We start from the raw sequence: 16,104 nt of genomic DNA on the forward strand, positions 1-16,104 counted from the left end.
TATGACATCCTGGGCCTGAAAATTTTCTTTCCAAGAGACATTGGTCTAAAAGAGGGGAATATTCATTCAATAATTCATTGCATAAATATTTGTTGAGCAGCTACCCTATAGCAGGCACTAAACTAAGTTGTAAGGATACAACTTTAAGCAAGATAGAGCACTTATCCTCATGGGGTTTCTGTTTTGCAGGAGAGACAAATAAATACACAACAGAACTACAGATTGTGGTAATAGCCATAAAGAAAATACACGGAGGCTGTGCTCGAGAAGGAGGAAACCTGCTCTGGGTATAGTAGGCAGGCAAGGCCTATCATAGGAGGTGGTGTTCACTCTGAGGTGGAAGGGGTGGACCTAACAGAGAAATAGGAGGAGAGCATTTCGGGAGTACAGAGAGGTTCTGAGATGGGAAACTGTAAGAAGACAGTGTCAGATGCCCGAGAGAGATGATGGGGTTGATGGGGTCCTAGACTAGAGAATAGAAGTGAGGGAACTGAATGGCTTTGAGAGATACACTTTTGAGATGGAAATGATAAGGCTTGGTAATAGGTTGAGTGTGGGGAGTGACAGATAAGGGGAAATCAAGGAAAATGTCTAGGTTTTTGGCTTCCATGAATGAGTGGCTGGTGCCACTTACTGAAATGAGGGTACTCCTGGAGAGGAATAGGGTTCTCTGGCAAGAAGAGTCAAGAATTTTGTTTTTAATATACTGCATTTAAGATGTCTTAGACATCACAGAGGAGAGTTCAGTAGGCAGCGGGACCTACAGACCTGGAACTCAGGACAGAGGTTAGGGCTTACCTCAGAGATGGGGGAGTCACTAGCATGAACAGGTGGCATCAAGTGCATGACTGTGAGATCATCTTGGGCAGTGGTCCTTCGCCTTGGCTGCACATCAGATCCTGTGCTAAGTAAGCTTTTACAAAATAACTCCTCGGGACCCACTTGCCAGAGATTTTGATTTAACTGAGCCGAGGTGGGGTCTGGACGTCTATATTTTTCAAAGCTCCCTGGAGGATTTCCTAATCCAGCTGGAGTAGAAGAGCCACTGCTCCAGGAAATAAGTTTCCCATTCTTTATACCTTCCTCCTGTTTGGAAGACACAGTCTTCGGCCCTTCGGATGAGGTTCAGTTCTCCCTGTACCATGGCAGAGTCTTGGATTTAACTCTGTTGTGCCCTTGTCTTCCATGTTCTCGATCTCTTAAGGGAGTACTTGAGTATGGAGGATTTAAGTAGGTCTTCTTTCAGCCCATCACTCTCATGCTAACCCTGATGTGGTTTAGCGGTAGCTGGTGTTTGTCATGGTTGAAAGATGAAGAACCCTTTCAGCTTCTGTTCTTCATTGTACCGTAAGAATTTTGTTGTGGTTGTGGTGCTGGCTATGAAGGGGCAGACATCTACAAAGAAAAACGCATACCTCTTTTTATACGTACGCAACTGCAGATAGATATTCTCTGAGTTACTCTAGGTGTCTGTAGGTACTTGGAGCTCCTGTTTGAAGGTAGTTTCCATAAGGTCATTGAGGCTTTTAAAATTTCACCTGCTCTTACATTTTTTCATCCTTATCAGTGCTGTTTCAAGTCCTTTATTCTTGCCTACAGCCTCTTGTGGCTCCCCTAAAGCACTGTGCTAAGAGGAAATGGAAAGGGTACTCACCCATCCATATGCTGAGCTCACATCTCATCTAGTCTCTGTGAAAACCCAGTGAAAAGGCTGTAGAAAGCAGAGGCAAGGCTTTATTAAGTTTTCTTGTGACCCATAGCCCACATAAAGTCCCAGTGTTTAAAGGAACCATGCAGGCTCATGTAGTCCTCTCCTTAGTCCTCAGGGAATCTGACATTCCAAAAATATGGCCTATTAAAAAAAATAACTTCCAGGGACAATTCCATAAGCTTTCTTGTTAATGTTTACAGCTGTATCAACACCACAGCAATGTTTTTTTTTTTTTTCTACGTATGTGAGGAACAGAATCCACGGATCTAACTGTGACAAGTACTCTATAATTCCCTAATTGTGAAACTAGTTAGACATAGCAAGATGCATCAATGGAAGTTTGTTTAAGGTAGTGGGTGAGCTATTAACGTTGTAATTGAATCCTTGCTGCTGCTTCTGCTCGTGCTGAAAACCAGCCTTGGCCCCACACAGGTGTCTCTGTCGATCTGGATATTTTGGGGAGCTTCGTTAGCTAGGACGGGAACCATATACCATCCAGGCTGAGCTTGCTGATGGCTAAAGACCACAGGCTCGCTGTTTCACCTCTGTCGGCCCTAGTTGCTTTGTCTATGACCATCTTGCTGGCTGCGGGTTGGAAGCTGTTTGGGGCAATCTCTAAAGACTGCGGAGAGTTCCAAAATCTATTCATAATCTGGTTAAGAAGTCCTAAACAGTGGGGAAAACAGCATAAAAAACAATGAATTCACTTGGTAACTCTTCTCCTGATCTCAGTTCCTAGTTCCAGCAGATGCCCCAAACTGATGCTGGCAGGAAATAGGGTGGTGGGCGCATTTCAGTTAATGGACCTATTTGGAACATGTTTGGCTGCGGAGACAGCTACGCTCATATTACCAAGCCTTGGCTTCCTGTCTGTTTTCTTTGGGCTGGGTAGGCAATGAAAAAGGAGACAGGAAAATACATTTTGGGGCAAATAAAATAAGGAATCTGTCTTATGAAGACAGCTTATAGCTGGGAAATTCTAATGTTCACCTTAACCCTCTTCTGATAGATTGCTCTTGTCCTACACCGAGAGGAGGATGAGGTGTTCTTGATACTCCTAGAATATACCTCCTCACTGTCAAAGGCTCTTAATAATCCTCCTTCCATTATTTTTTCTTTTTTTTATGGATAATAATCCTGATTCCCTGAATTTTTCTTCAGAAGGCAAATTCTGATTCCAGTCATCATCTTAATGGCTCTTGTTTTGTTTTTTAAAGAGAGAGCGTGCATATGCACACCTGTTCGAGAGGAGAGGGGAGGGGCAGAGGGAGAGGGAGAAAGTCTCAAGCAGGCTTCACCAGCACGGAGCCTGAGGCAGGCCTCAATCCCATGACCCTGAGATCATGACTCAAGAGTCAGATGCTTAACTGACTGAGCTACCCAAGTGCCCCTTCGTGGCTCTTTGAATCAGCTTCAGTTACAGTATGTTGCGGTGACAGACTAGGGCCTCATTCTGGTACAGAATATGGAAGAAGGAATCTACAGTGTATTTCTGTTCACATATGAGGCATTATCGTACTCGTTCACCACTCTGGCACTCCACAGGTGTGCACTTAACTTATGTAGCACCAAGATTCAGATGTTTTTCTGTTATACTTGCACCAAGACAACACTATACTCTGCTCAGAATGATTTCATGATTTTCAAAAAGCCTTTGAACCTTTGTTATATTGTAATTTGCATATTTCCTTAAAATCTAGAACTTCCTTAGATTTTAGACTTGAATAAACTGGAAGAGAGACAAGGTTTTTTTGTTTTTTAATAATGGATTCTCACATTCACATGGTAACCCAAATGGTATTTTTCTATTTCTTATACAGAATCATAGTACTAGATTTAAAATTAAAAAAGCATTTTCTCTGATTTAACATAGTTTATTTATGTGCTTTTAGGTTTTGGGGTATCACAAAATATCCAGATTCCTCTTGAGAATTTGAGTTTCCTTCACTATATTTCCATATTTTTCCTCTTAAAGGGGTTTAAAGGTTTGAGTTTTAATTTTTCAGAAAGCAGTCACAGTAAGGTATAGTTGTAATAAAAAAAGAAAAGTCGGTTATGTCATTGTGGAAATTTCCCTTTGACAAATGTGTTTGTCTCTGGTTCTGCCCCAGTTTTGAGAGAATATGTGTGACGTACACAGACTCTGAACTTTGGGGAAGTTTCGTCCTTCGTGAAACAGGCAGACACACCCCAGTACACAATCACCTTTCCCACCATTGCCAAGAGGGTTAGAGGAGGCACCCAGAGAGTCCCTCCTGAGTTCCGGCATCCTGGCCTCGCTGCTGGCACTCCACTCCCGAGTCACCATCTGGGACCCTCGGTTCTCCATTCATAGGACAGAGGAGTAGGAATGCTTGCCACCAGATGATGCTTATAAAACCACTTGCGATAGGCATTATAGAGACACTTCATTATAAATATCAGTATTGATGGTTCCTTGGCTTAACCCCCCAGTATGTATGTTCACATATCTATTTAGTATGGTCAATTGTTCAGCTAATTAATATGCTTTTATTTTATGATTTGCTGTTTCCAGGGCACAGACAGAAGCTTGATGACTCTAAACCTAGTTTGTTCTCTGACCGCCTCAGTGATTTAGGGCGCATTCCTCATCCCAGTATGAGAGTAGGTGTCCCGCCTCAGAACCCACGGCCCTCCCTGAACTCTGCACCAAGTCCTTTTAATCCACAAGGACAGAGTCAGATTACAGGTAAGACAGATTCCTAGGTTTCACTTGCACACGTTCCGGCAGGCTGGGGGTGAGGGGCTGCCACATGAGACGCACTCACTGCAATACTCCTGGGCTCTGAAATGGCTTTATTATTAAAGAATCAAGACGTGAAGATCTTATGGACCTCCTCCTCCTCCTCCCGCTCCTCCTCCTCCTACTCCTTCTTCTTCTTCTTCTTCTTCTTCTTTTTTTTTTTTTTTTTTAACGAAAAACAAATTCCGGTATGCAGTAACTTGGGGATAAAATTTGGGGGAAGTTGCTGTGAATGCTGTACTCTGGAGCACTGTCAGTCTGCACACTGGTGGAGGGTAATAACTATGCTCTCTAGGAGAATGTTCATTAATAAGTTTCTGTACTGGGCCTTGGGTGGTGCAGAGGAGAGCATCACACCCTCGCTATTAGAAAATCAGTGTTACTGTCTCAGACTTGGGCTTAAATTTCTTACATGTATAACTATTTCATTAAGTTTGCTTGAAGATTGCCCAGGGCTAGCAGGAAGCCTTGATTGGTGGGTGTAAGGCAAGGTCAATGAGCGGCTCATCAGGCAAACAGAATTTGCTGCTGATTCACATTTAGCCCCGGGTCCTAATGCGGCATTTCTTTTTATACTACATTCTAGTAAGCTGCTTACTACCTTTCTTCTTAAAAATTAACGTCAGCATTGCATTACAGACTAATCATTCATGTTTGGTGCAGTAAGACTCCCAATTCTCTCTCTCTCTCTTTTTTTTTCTGCCCCATTTGTGCAAAAACAGATCTTGCTTTTAGTGCAATTGCTTTTAGATCATGGTGACAGAGGAGTGTGTCAGTCATCACAGATCTTTAATTTGCTGATCACAAGTATTGAGAGCTGATGTCACCTAGTCATGTCATTTGGTTTCTGTTGTTGGCAAGGGTGGACTAGAATGGAGGGAAAATAACTCAAAATGTACAGTAAACTCTCAACATTGATCTCTTCTAATGGTGAGGTTTTCCCCCATAGTGGCTAGGTGTTAAGTGTCCTTAATGGTTTATAAACATAATTGTTTATAAATGGAATGACCTACCTCTCTATCTCTCCTGCCCATATTAGATATACATCTTCTTGGATATTTATTTAGAGTGGGTGTATGTATATTAGTCTGCATATAAGGGTATACCTGAGTATATATTTAAAAAATAATACAGAATTATAAAAATAAAATATTTAAAAGCTAAAAAGAACCAGATATCTGCATCAGGGAAGAACATTAGAGCTCTGTGAAGAGTAGCCATGTATTAGCCTAAATAATTCCCTAAATATTGATATGTAGTAATCAAAAGTCTAATGCCTTTACTAGACATGTGTCCTTAATAAAAATGCAAGGGTGAAATTCACACTAACTTGTAAACATGAAGCTTGTAGCTATAGGTGCTACTGCATTTAAAGTAGTGGGCTTTAGATCTTTGATTAAGGTCCATAAATGGCTCTCCTTTTGTCTTTATAGTATTTTTTAGACCATATGTGTGTATGGAAGCATTTGGATACATATATAAAAGTGCTTATATATGATTTTAAGGGACTTATGATGACTAATAAAATATATATAAGAAAAATGCATGTTCTACGATTTGGCAATCCCTGGGTTCTTGAAATGTTTGATTTCTGTATTCTAACCCTTAACTGCTAATTACATTTTGCTAATGACCAATGCTTTTAAAAATGGCCTTTGGAAACTGTGTGTCGCTAGATTCACTTTTAAGAAGATGCTTTTCTCAAGGCTCTGACCTCAGACCTAAAGATGACATCATAAAAAAGAACCAGAGGACATTTTAGAAACTGAAGGTACCTTAGATATCATTAACCAAAAGGTTGGTAAAAGTGGTGAAGAGGATCTACATTTTAGCAGCAGATGTAAGTGCAGAAAGTAAAGATCTGAGGAGATCCACGTGGGTACCAGGAGAGATCAGGGTCATGACCACATTCATAGATTCAGCTCAACTCTGCTCCTCGCCCTCCTTCCTGTTGGGAGGCTCAGGAGCATCAAGCTTCTTGTCTACAGTTTCACAGAAAGTTAGTGGCAGAGCAGAATTAGGTCTCTCAACTCCTGATGCAGTATGTTTTTTCTTACATGATACTGTGCTGCAACTCCATCATGGTCAATTAAAAATAATTTTTAAATATTCCCTGGGTGTATTTCTAAAAATCAAACTATAAAACACTTGTATTTCTAGGTACTGATAGCTTTCTGGAATTATATCACAAGAGAATTAACTCTGCATTTGGAATTACAGCACCAGTATAATTGATTTATAGATCAGTCTTCTCCTTTTTCTAACATTCACAAGGTACTAGGCCCAACAACTTTCTCCAGCCTCCTGATTTGCAGATTTACACACACACACACACACACACACACACACACAACACACACAACACACACACACGCCACCCTTACCCACTCTTGGCCACATGCACTTCCTATATGTGCTCCTATGTCATCAGTGAGATAATACAAAGTTCTATCCATAACCAAGGATGTGTAGGGTTCTACTGTAACTCAAGTGAGTAGGAAAACCAGAAGACCCATACCAGCAACAACTTCAAAGTGAGTTGAATAGATTTCATTTTTTTTCCTCTCTGGGTTAATTTTCTTATTTATTTAGTAAATATGAATTAGAGCCTACCTGAAGTAAAGAATTGGGTCTTAGGTAATATGGGGTGGGAGGAGAAGAAAAGTGCTCTGTCCTTGAGGTGTAGTCTAATGGAAGACTTAGCTACCCTTCCCAGCCTTCACATGCCACACCCGGTCCCCAGATGATAATGTTGTTGTTCCCTGAGTACACGTTCTTCTCTCTGTACCGCCTTACTTAGGCTATCCTACTTCCCGTGATTTCTGTCTACTGGAGGGTGCCATCTATCCTCCAGGGTCACTGTTAGCTTCTTCCAGAGAGCCCGGCACCTCTATCTAGATGCTGCCTGTCCATCCTCTAAGCTCTAGTTGAGATTGCTTGATTTTAGAGCTTCCACATGTTTGTTTTTTTCTACCCTGCTAGATTGCAAATTCTTTAAGGGATTTATTATGGGATTTATTTTGGTTTGTGCCTAACATCTTGTGAAATGTCGAATGAATAAAAGTTTATTTTATTTTTATTTTTTTAACGATTTTATTTATTTATTTGAGAGAGAGAGAGAACATGAGTTGGGGGAAGGGAGCAGAGAGAGGGAGAAGCAGACTTCCTGCTGAGCAGGGAGCCCTAAGCAAGGCTCGATCCCAGGGCCCTGGAATCATGAGCTGAGCTGAAGGCAGATACTTAAACCACTGATCCACCCGGGTGCCCCTGAATGAAAGTTTAGATGAGAAGAAGTCCGTACAAGAAGGGCTGGGATGTCATGCCTTGTTGGCGTTAACTGTTCTAATTTCCTGTCCCAGGGTTCCATTGTTCCCTGGTGATGAACAATACTGGCAGAAATCACATTTCAGTATAATACTTACATAGTCAAACCATTTGGTTTCACTCCAGTGTAAGATCTACAGAATTGCATCATTCAATTTAAATTCTACTTATGAGCCTTAGCTATAATGGATTTTGTGACTTCTTTGCAGTATGTCACATCTGCATTTTAGTTCATGGAATCCTGTGGATAAAGATGTTTGTCACCTCTCACTGGCTTGGCCCTCTTAAGCTCTTACTTCAAGACTGTAGATGCTGATCATGGTTCTGTGGTCACTATTGATTCTCCCACTTGCCAATGGAAAAGGGGTGAAATGAAGTTAAAGGTCATAAACTGAGGAAGTGATAGGCAGTTAGTGTTTCATATTAGTGACCTCCAGTGTCTCTTGTAGTTCCTTAGGGCTAACGGTTCCTGTCGTGCAGTGGGCTGGCTTCTTTGCAGTGCTGGTCTCACGGTGTCATGAATGGCTGATGTTCTGTTTGGAAGCTCAGGGATTTCTATGCCTTCCTGAGGAAGTTGCTTCCTTCTGGGTGCTAAGAAATACCTAGCCAGTCACAAATGTCTGCTTCTTTTGATTCAGAATGTGATGATAGCAGTGGAGCAAGGATATCATGTTAGGGAATATTACTCAAGATAATCTCTATTTTAAACTCAGTACTTTGTGGTGGGTGAGCTACATCTAAAACAAACGATAAAAAGCAGACTTAGGCCCTTTGGTTTGGTGGATTGGGACATTCATCTAACCTTTGGGGTGGGCATTCTGCTGTTCTGTTATTCATTCGTTCAAAAAATATTTGAGTGCTTACTATCTGCCAGTCATTAAGGGAACAAGATAGTTTCTGCTGACAAGGGGCTTACGTTTTTGTGATAGATATGGTCTGTAAATGGCTAAATAAGCATACATACAATATAATTTCAGATAATAACACCATGCTTTAAGAAATTAAATAGGGTGATGTATTAGAGAACAACTTAGGGAAGGGAGAAGGTAATTTTGATTAGAATGTTGGGACAGGGTTCCTTGAAGAACTCGGAAGATCATGAGGAACGGCATTTCAGGCCGTGGAAAAGTCATGCAAAGGCCCTCAGAAAGTGGTGACCGTGGTGTGCCTAGGGGGCAGGAAGGTCTGTGTAGGTGGACATGGGAAATGATACAGAAAGGCAGGCAGGGAATGGATCACGTGGAGTCTTTAAGGGCCTAGAAAGGAGCTTGGGTTTTGTTCTGATTGCAGTGGGGGGCTCTTGAGGGATGTGAACAAGAGAATGACATTATCTAATATTCATGCTCTTTATTATTTATTTTTTAAAAAGATTTTTTTAAAAAAGATTTTTAAAATTTATTCATGAGAGACACACAGAGGCAGAGGCACAGGAAGAGGGAGAAGCAGGTTCCCTGCGGGGAGCCTGATGCAGTACTCGATCCCAGGACCCTGGGATCACTACCTGAGCCGAAGGCAGACACTCAACCACTGAACCACCCAGGCGTCCCTAATGTACATGCTTTTAAAAAGTCACTTTGGTTGCTGTGTGAAGAATGGATTGTATGGGTGCCATACAATCCATTGTAGAAGCAGGGTCATCATTCGGGAAGCTGTTGCTGTAGACCAGGAGAGAGTTAAGGATGGCAGCATTTCTCGTATTTCTCTGAGACTCAGATCAAATGCCAGGACCTCTGTCAGGCTTCTTCTAACCTACCCAGGCTGAACCTAAAGCTCCCTCCCATACCACTGGTCCATTTGGTGACAATTATTTGTTTACATGTTGTCTCCTTCATCAGACTTTGAACTTTTAAAGTTTAAGGCCATGTTTTATTTACCTCAATGTCCCCATTATACATAGTGCCTGTTGCTCTGTGAGTTTGGTTTGATGATGAATGAATGAATGGGTCATTGACTTCCTGAGGAAGTGTGACCCATTATGATCCTCGCCCTAGTACCTGTTTGATTGAATTATTGTGAGCTACTCTTTATTGGATGCATATTGTGTGCCAGGAGTTGTAATGAGGTCAGTTCCTGTGCTCCTTACAACAGCTCTGGCAGGTGGATGGCATTATTATGCAAAGCTGAGGGTCTGAAAGGCCAGATGCCTTAGATACCCTGCCCAGAGTCCCACTTAGAGCTAGTAAGTGGCAAATACAGGTATGAAAGCCAGATCTGCACTGCTTCAGGGTCCTATGCTCCTTAACCATGAGCACTGTTTGGAGGCTGAACCTGCTGACTTTCATTTATGCAGCTTTTCCCCACTGACAAACTTGTTTTGCATAAAGTTCTTATTAAAGCCTTAAAACAATTCTGAAAAATACATATCTTACAGGTGGAAGAAATTGAGTCTTCAAGAGATGACTCACTGAAAGCTTCTTCAGCCACTATAATCGACTATGAGCTTAGTAGATCCTTAGTAGGCAGTCATCCTCATCCCTGTCAAGTCGGGCATATTGCTGGCAATCTAAATGATACATATTCTAAGGGACTACTTTCTTTTTCTTCTCCCCATCGGATATTATTTAGAATCCTCAGGGATGATATTTTCATAAAAGGGATGCATTAGGAGTATCTGAATCATGCTTTAAAATGCAATAAAATTGTTTTCAGTGGTTAAATTACAGTTTCGTGAATTTATATTCAAGGTAATACTTTTAGAAATCTCTCAAAAAGCAACTTGGCCAGGCATCACGTAGAATAATCATCTTATCAGCAGTTACATTGACTGCAGTGAAGTATTTCCACCCAACTTTGTATTCCCTTTGCCAGCAACAAGCCTTTAAACATGAAGAGGATCTCAGCCAATTAGGCCAGCTGAGCTTGGGCTGTGTATGTTTGGCTGTCCCAGGCCTGAGCCCACAGCCTTACACTGAAATATTTACTAGCATAATCCTTTCCGAAATAGGAAAGCACAGCTGAGTAGTGTGTGTCTCAAATTACAGCTGTATTCAAATGCCCAGTGACCACACAACTGTTTAATGTGAAACAGAGTGGGAGGTGAAGTGGGCCTGGGGCAGGGATGGTGGGCAGTGGCTGCAAGTGTGAAGAAGAGCCGGAGGCCCTAGAGAGGCTCAGTGACTGTTAGCAGGAAGAGTGACCACAGGTGCCATCAGCATTGACAAGGTGGTGGGGCATGGGGAAAGGGAGAGGTGAGTGAGGCCTCATGCTTTTTGCCCACCATTGTCTTACTTACTTACAGGCCTCTTATGTCTGAAGGAACTGAAATCACTGCCTTCAAAGGCAGGCTGTTGAATGTAGTGTTCCTTTACTTTGGTGGTGCTAATGTTTAATTTTTGAAGTTATCAGAAAGTCCTGTCCCATTCTCTGCCTTGGATGGTTTGCGCAGGAGATCCAAGTAAATTTGCTGCTGCCATGCACATTTGTAAGCTGGCAAGCTCCTTAGAAGAGTCACCAGTTACAGTCCATGTGAGAAAATGGTACAAATTGTGTGTGAACAAAATTACACATCCATTGAGCTCTGGCAGCCACCTTATGAAGAAGGGCAGAATTTGAGGTCAGCCTGACTGGCTTTGAAGAATAAGGCTCAGGAAGACTCTGTGGAAGGCTGGTGGTCAACACGTCAAGTTGTTGTTAGCCTGTTAGTGTCCTTAGATCAGCTTCTTAAAGGTCTCTGGACTTTTGTCAGTAGGAATCCCTTATTAACTGAAGATGCTCTGGGGTCTCATAAGAGCTTTATTATGCTCTTAGAAAAATGGAGAGGGGCAGTGTTCCAAAAAGAATTAATTTCTTGAGTTCCAAAAAACTTGCCTTTGTAATTTCCTCCTTTCTGGAAGAGAAGATGCATAGTTAATGTCTAATTGTGATAAGAAGACTCCATCTACATAATGCCGTGCTTTATCCTTCCTTCCCCAAGACTGTTGTGTTTCTAGCTGGTCTTTGGGTCTCTGCCCAGAGGAAGTCTTGATTTCTTTCTTTCATTCTTTTCCAGAGCATTATCTTTCTCTGGCTTAATATCTGGTTTTAGCTTTATATACACACATGTGTGTGCATGTGTAATACAGACACACAGATGTGTATATATGTATATGTATATATGGACAAATTCATGTCTATCCTCTTCACTAGTTGCCTAGGGACCTTTCTTGCCCCTTTTTACCTTTAGCAATGGACTGTAGGCAAAATAATCAGAATAGGAATCTAGCTTTGGAGGAAATATTCACCCTACAAGGCCAACCCAGGAGAGGGGCATGTCAGGCATGCAGTTTGGTATAGTGGATGCTCTGGTGGTGCATTTTGATTCCATTTCTTCATCTTGATATGTGCATAAATGCTCCAGAAACAAAATTGTATGTCCCTACTCCCACATAAGATCATCAGATTTTTTTTTCTAGGGCTTTATTTGGATAGAGACTTGCTTTTTAATGTTTCAAAACAGTAGCAGTCTTTAAGACAGATATTACTGAAGAGTCCATATTGTGAAGTCTGTTTTGTGAATAAGAAAACCTAGGCACCAGGAGATTTCTGAAACTCTCAGAGCTAAAATGAGTGTCCCAGGAAGGTGAAATCTGACAAGGTGGTTTTAGGTGGAGAGGAGGTGAGAGTTTAGGGGAGAAGGTTAAGGAGAATGGTAAATGATTGGAACAGTCATCCAGATGAATGATGGGAAAGGAAAGTGGCTTTGGGTGAGCATCACTGAGGAGATGGCTAAGGATAGAAATATTTGGAAGAGCCAGCCATCACAGTTACGTGCTTCTCTCCTGCATGCGTTGCAGTTTGGTAATGGGAGTGGGCTCTAGTGTAGTGGATCATCAGGGAGAATGAGTCTCTCCTAGGATTTGGTAGGATTTCGTACAAGTCGGGGAAACAAGGAAGATGTTGAGCCAGTTACCAATATGGAGGGATATTCAGGAGGTTGGTAGGTCATGGTAAAGATAGAACTTCTGTAGAGGAGTTGGCTCTGTCTTGTGATTTTGGAGAATAAGGCAAGTGGAAAAGTTAGGAGGAAGGAGGAAAGATCCGGGGAAATCCTAAGTTTCAGGTTGGGCAGGAAGTAGGTGTCCTGTGGAAAGGTTGAGGGTACATGGGAGCTCTTGGCTACTCCTTCAACTATTCCTCATGTGATGGCTGGAGGTTCCATTGGATGCTGCCTTGAGAAAACACTGTCCTCTAGCTATGTGTGGCCAGAGCAGTGGCGGGGGAAGGTGTCTTCTGGTACTCTTAATGCATCCAAAATCAGTGTTAACTTTTTTGTCATTCTGTCACACTGTGGCTGCTCGTAGGGCAGGTTTCTGCCATCCTGTCTTGGACTCGACCCAACGCAGCACTGTACTTTCTTTCTTACTCAGTTTCATCATTTTCCATCTTGTTAGGATTATTTAGTGATTCTAAAGCTTCACGCAGTGTGTTGGCTGTTCCTCACAACTTTATCTCATCTTGCAGCTTAGAAACATTGTTTCTAATTCTGTAAAGACTTTAATGAATGTGCTGGATTGTAATGAATTTGAATCTACCACGATACATCTCTCTCAAAGCCGACCAGAAGTCATCTCAACCACCACTTTCTGGTAGACCTTTTAACTGGCTATAAATCATATCAGAGATAAGTCATATACTTTGCTGAGGTCAAGATGCACAATGGACAGGTGAGCTTTCTTCTAATCTATTGCTCTAGTAACCCTAGGAGATGGGTTTTGGTGAACCTGTTCTGGTTTCTGATCATTACTTTGGAGCTCAGGTGTGAGAAACTTGTTGTCCACAGGCTGTTGAAGGTGACTTAGTGTTTTCAGTGGACTGCAAGCAGGTCATCAATCACCAACAGAAGCTCCAAAAAACTAGTTGACATTTAGATTTTACCAGTAGCAATGCTTTTCGCAAAACGAGGTGAGTGGAATAAGCGAATATACAACTATCATAGGTCATGTCGTGAAGGCACAACCTTCAAATAATTTCAGGACTCTCATGTGCAGGCGTAATGCCAGAGAACAAAGCTAAGGTTAGTAGTGAGTGGAGTTATGGGGAAACAGACTTGACTTAATAAAACTTTATAGCTCTGCTCTGTCAAAAAGAAGCCTTTGCCTACTGGTCTCCACAATTCTTGCAAAACTGTGGGGTGAACTCATCTGGGAGCAGAACCTTGAATTCGTCTAAAGCACAAGTCTCTCTCCTCTGTCTTCTTACTTCTGGGCCTTGTGTCTTCTGAAGCATGTTTGTTTTGCTCATTCTATTTGAAGATCCTTCTTCTTGATTGAGAAGATTAAATCAGAATAGCACTGGGTCAATTTCCTTTCCGAGGGTCATCAGTAAAAATTATGTCCTTTGTTTTCAGACTTTGGTGCATTTTAGCATCACCTGGGGAGCTTGTTAAAAGTCCAGGTGCCCAGGCTTTAGCCCTTGAACCAGAATGGATGAGGCGGGGTCTGCCCAAATCACGGCGGCAGGCCCAAGGCCCATCACCAGAGGTCCCCCTGTTCAGCCAGAGCTGATCTGATCCAGCCCGAGGCATGCCAGGAGCCTCATCCCCGTGGTCCTGAGTCAGATGGTGTGTCGAGGCAGCTAAATGCCCCAGGGCACTTGCTGGCTTTCCTGAGTCTGGCTCCTGGGCTCCGCCCCCCCAGTCCATTTCAGCGGTTGTTTGCCCTGTACACCCTTCCCTGTTTGCCCAGTCCTAGACTGGACTTGTGCCCTGTTTCTATTATGATGCTAAGGGAGATTTTAGAAATGCATATCTGGTTATGTCACCTCATACTCAAAACACCTCAGTGACCTTCCACTGCACTTAGGATAAGGCCCCAAACCTCCAGTGTGGTCCAGCAGGTTTTGCCTGCTGACTCCTCCCCTTTTCTCCTCTCACGAGATTTTGAACCTTTTGTCAATAATCCACCCACACGGGCTCTCTTGACTCCTCCAAAAACCTTGTTGCCTCCATCCCATAAACTTGATACACACTGATCACTCTGCCTAAAGTCCTGTTCACCTTACCTGCCGCTTTCCAGGACCTTTGCTTGCCCACTGAGTTCTTGGCTTAATGGTCACATCACATCATGAGAGAAGCTAGATCCCCAGGTGTGGTTGGGGTCCCCCACAGGGCATTGTCATGGTGCCAAGGACTCTCCTTTCTAGTATTTCTCACCTTTGATTCACGTCAGTCATCCCTGCCAGACTGTAAAGTCTATGGGGGCAGAGGTTAGGTCTGTCTGTATTTACCATTAACCTCCCTAGTAGCTAGCACAGTACCACAGTAGGCCATTCAGTTAGTATTTTTGGAATGAATGAATGAATGGTTGCATGGGTGAATGAATGACCAGGAGATAATTCTTAGCACCGTGGATGCCATGATCCACCTGATAGCAGAAGTCACCATGCCTGGGGACCTTCTATAATATCCTAGTTGCTCTGGCTGCCCCCCTGGATGTGGACATCAGCCTGATTTGACCTGAACTGACTCCACCCACTTGAGTGTGGTGATTTGGACTGAAGTTCACTTCTCTGGCCAGCAGCGCCACATCTCCGTCATATCTCAGGTTCTGGTTTTGTGTGTAGCTTCTTCCCATTCCTCTGCTGGCTTTACCATTGAGGTCTGGGATATGCCACTGCTGAGGACAGATTAGGTGTGACATGTGGTATAGACTCTAGTTTCTTCTATTAAGTTTTTTCTAAATAAGAAAATCCCCTCATTTTTTTATGAGACGGTTATGAGTCCCATTCATCCAAAAGCTGGTGATACTTTTAAGGCACTTCTCATTACCTTGTCTTAATTCAACTTCCTTTGGTTTTCTTTTTTTAACCTTTTGTTGTGGCCTGTGACCTCTTAGACTCCACATTATCATCTCTCATTCTCTTCTCTGCCATTGTCTTCTAACAGTTACTAAGTTCTTCTTCTCTCATTGTTTGCTTTGTGACATAACTCATCATGCCCAGTGTACCCGACATAGCATCCAGTTTTATCCAAACAGTGTGCTGCTCTTTTCTCCTCAAATTTCAGTCTAAAGCTCTGTGAATTAGTGAGGTTGGTCTTCTGCCAAATGATTCCAGTAGCCACCTTGGTCCATTTGAGGAAGCCCCAGGTGAGGACAAGAGGAGTCAAAATCCTGTTCTCCATATCTTCTCTGTTAACGTGAGCCACCCACCACCACTGACAGCTCTTAACTACCTTTCATGGCCAGCCCAAATCTGCTCAACCCACCTTCAGTAATTTCACTTATAACCACTGTCTCCAGAAAGGACTGAGGATAGGGAGCCCACTTTTCTGAGTAGTTAGAATCGTAGCATTTCATAGCTGGGAAACATCTTAGCCATAACCGATAGG

The 16,104-nt window shown here is 42.6% G+C and overlaps 1 protein-coding gene across 7 annotated transcripts in view; it reads left to right on the top strand.

Annotated features, from left to right (window-relative positions):
- RUNX2 (RUNX family transcription factor 2) overlaps window positions 1-16,104 on the top strand; it is a 225,452-nt gene that overhangs the window by 62,592 nt on the left and 146,756 nt on the right. For 5 of the 7 annotated variants that reach the window (XM_072733143.1, XM_072733180.1, XM_072733149.1 and 2 more), the window contains exon 4: window positions 4,248-4,421. The exons of the other annotated variants lie outside the window; for them this stretch is intronic. In XM_072733143.1, coding sequence (XP_072589244.1) covers window positions 4,248-4,421 — 174 coding nt within the window. The remainder of the gene's footprint in view (window positions 1-4,247; window positions 4,422-16,104) is intronic. 7 annotated transcript variants of the gene reach the window in all.

Source organism: Vulpes vulpes, chromosome 1 (genome assembly GCF_048418805.1).
Source record: "Vulpes vulpes isolate BD-2025 chromosome 1, VulVul3, whole genome shotgun sequence".
Taxonomy (NCBI): domain Eukaryota; kingdom Metazoa; phylum Chordata; class Mammalia; order Carnivora; family Canidae; genus Vulpes; species Vulpes vulpes.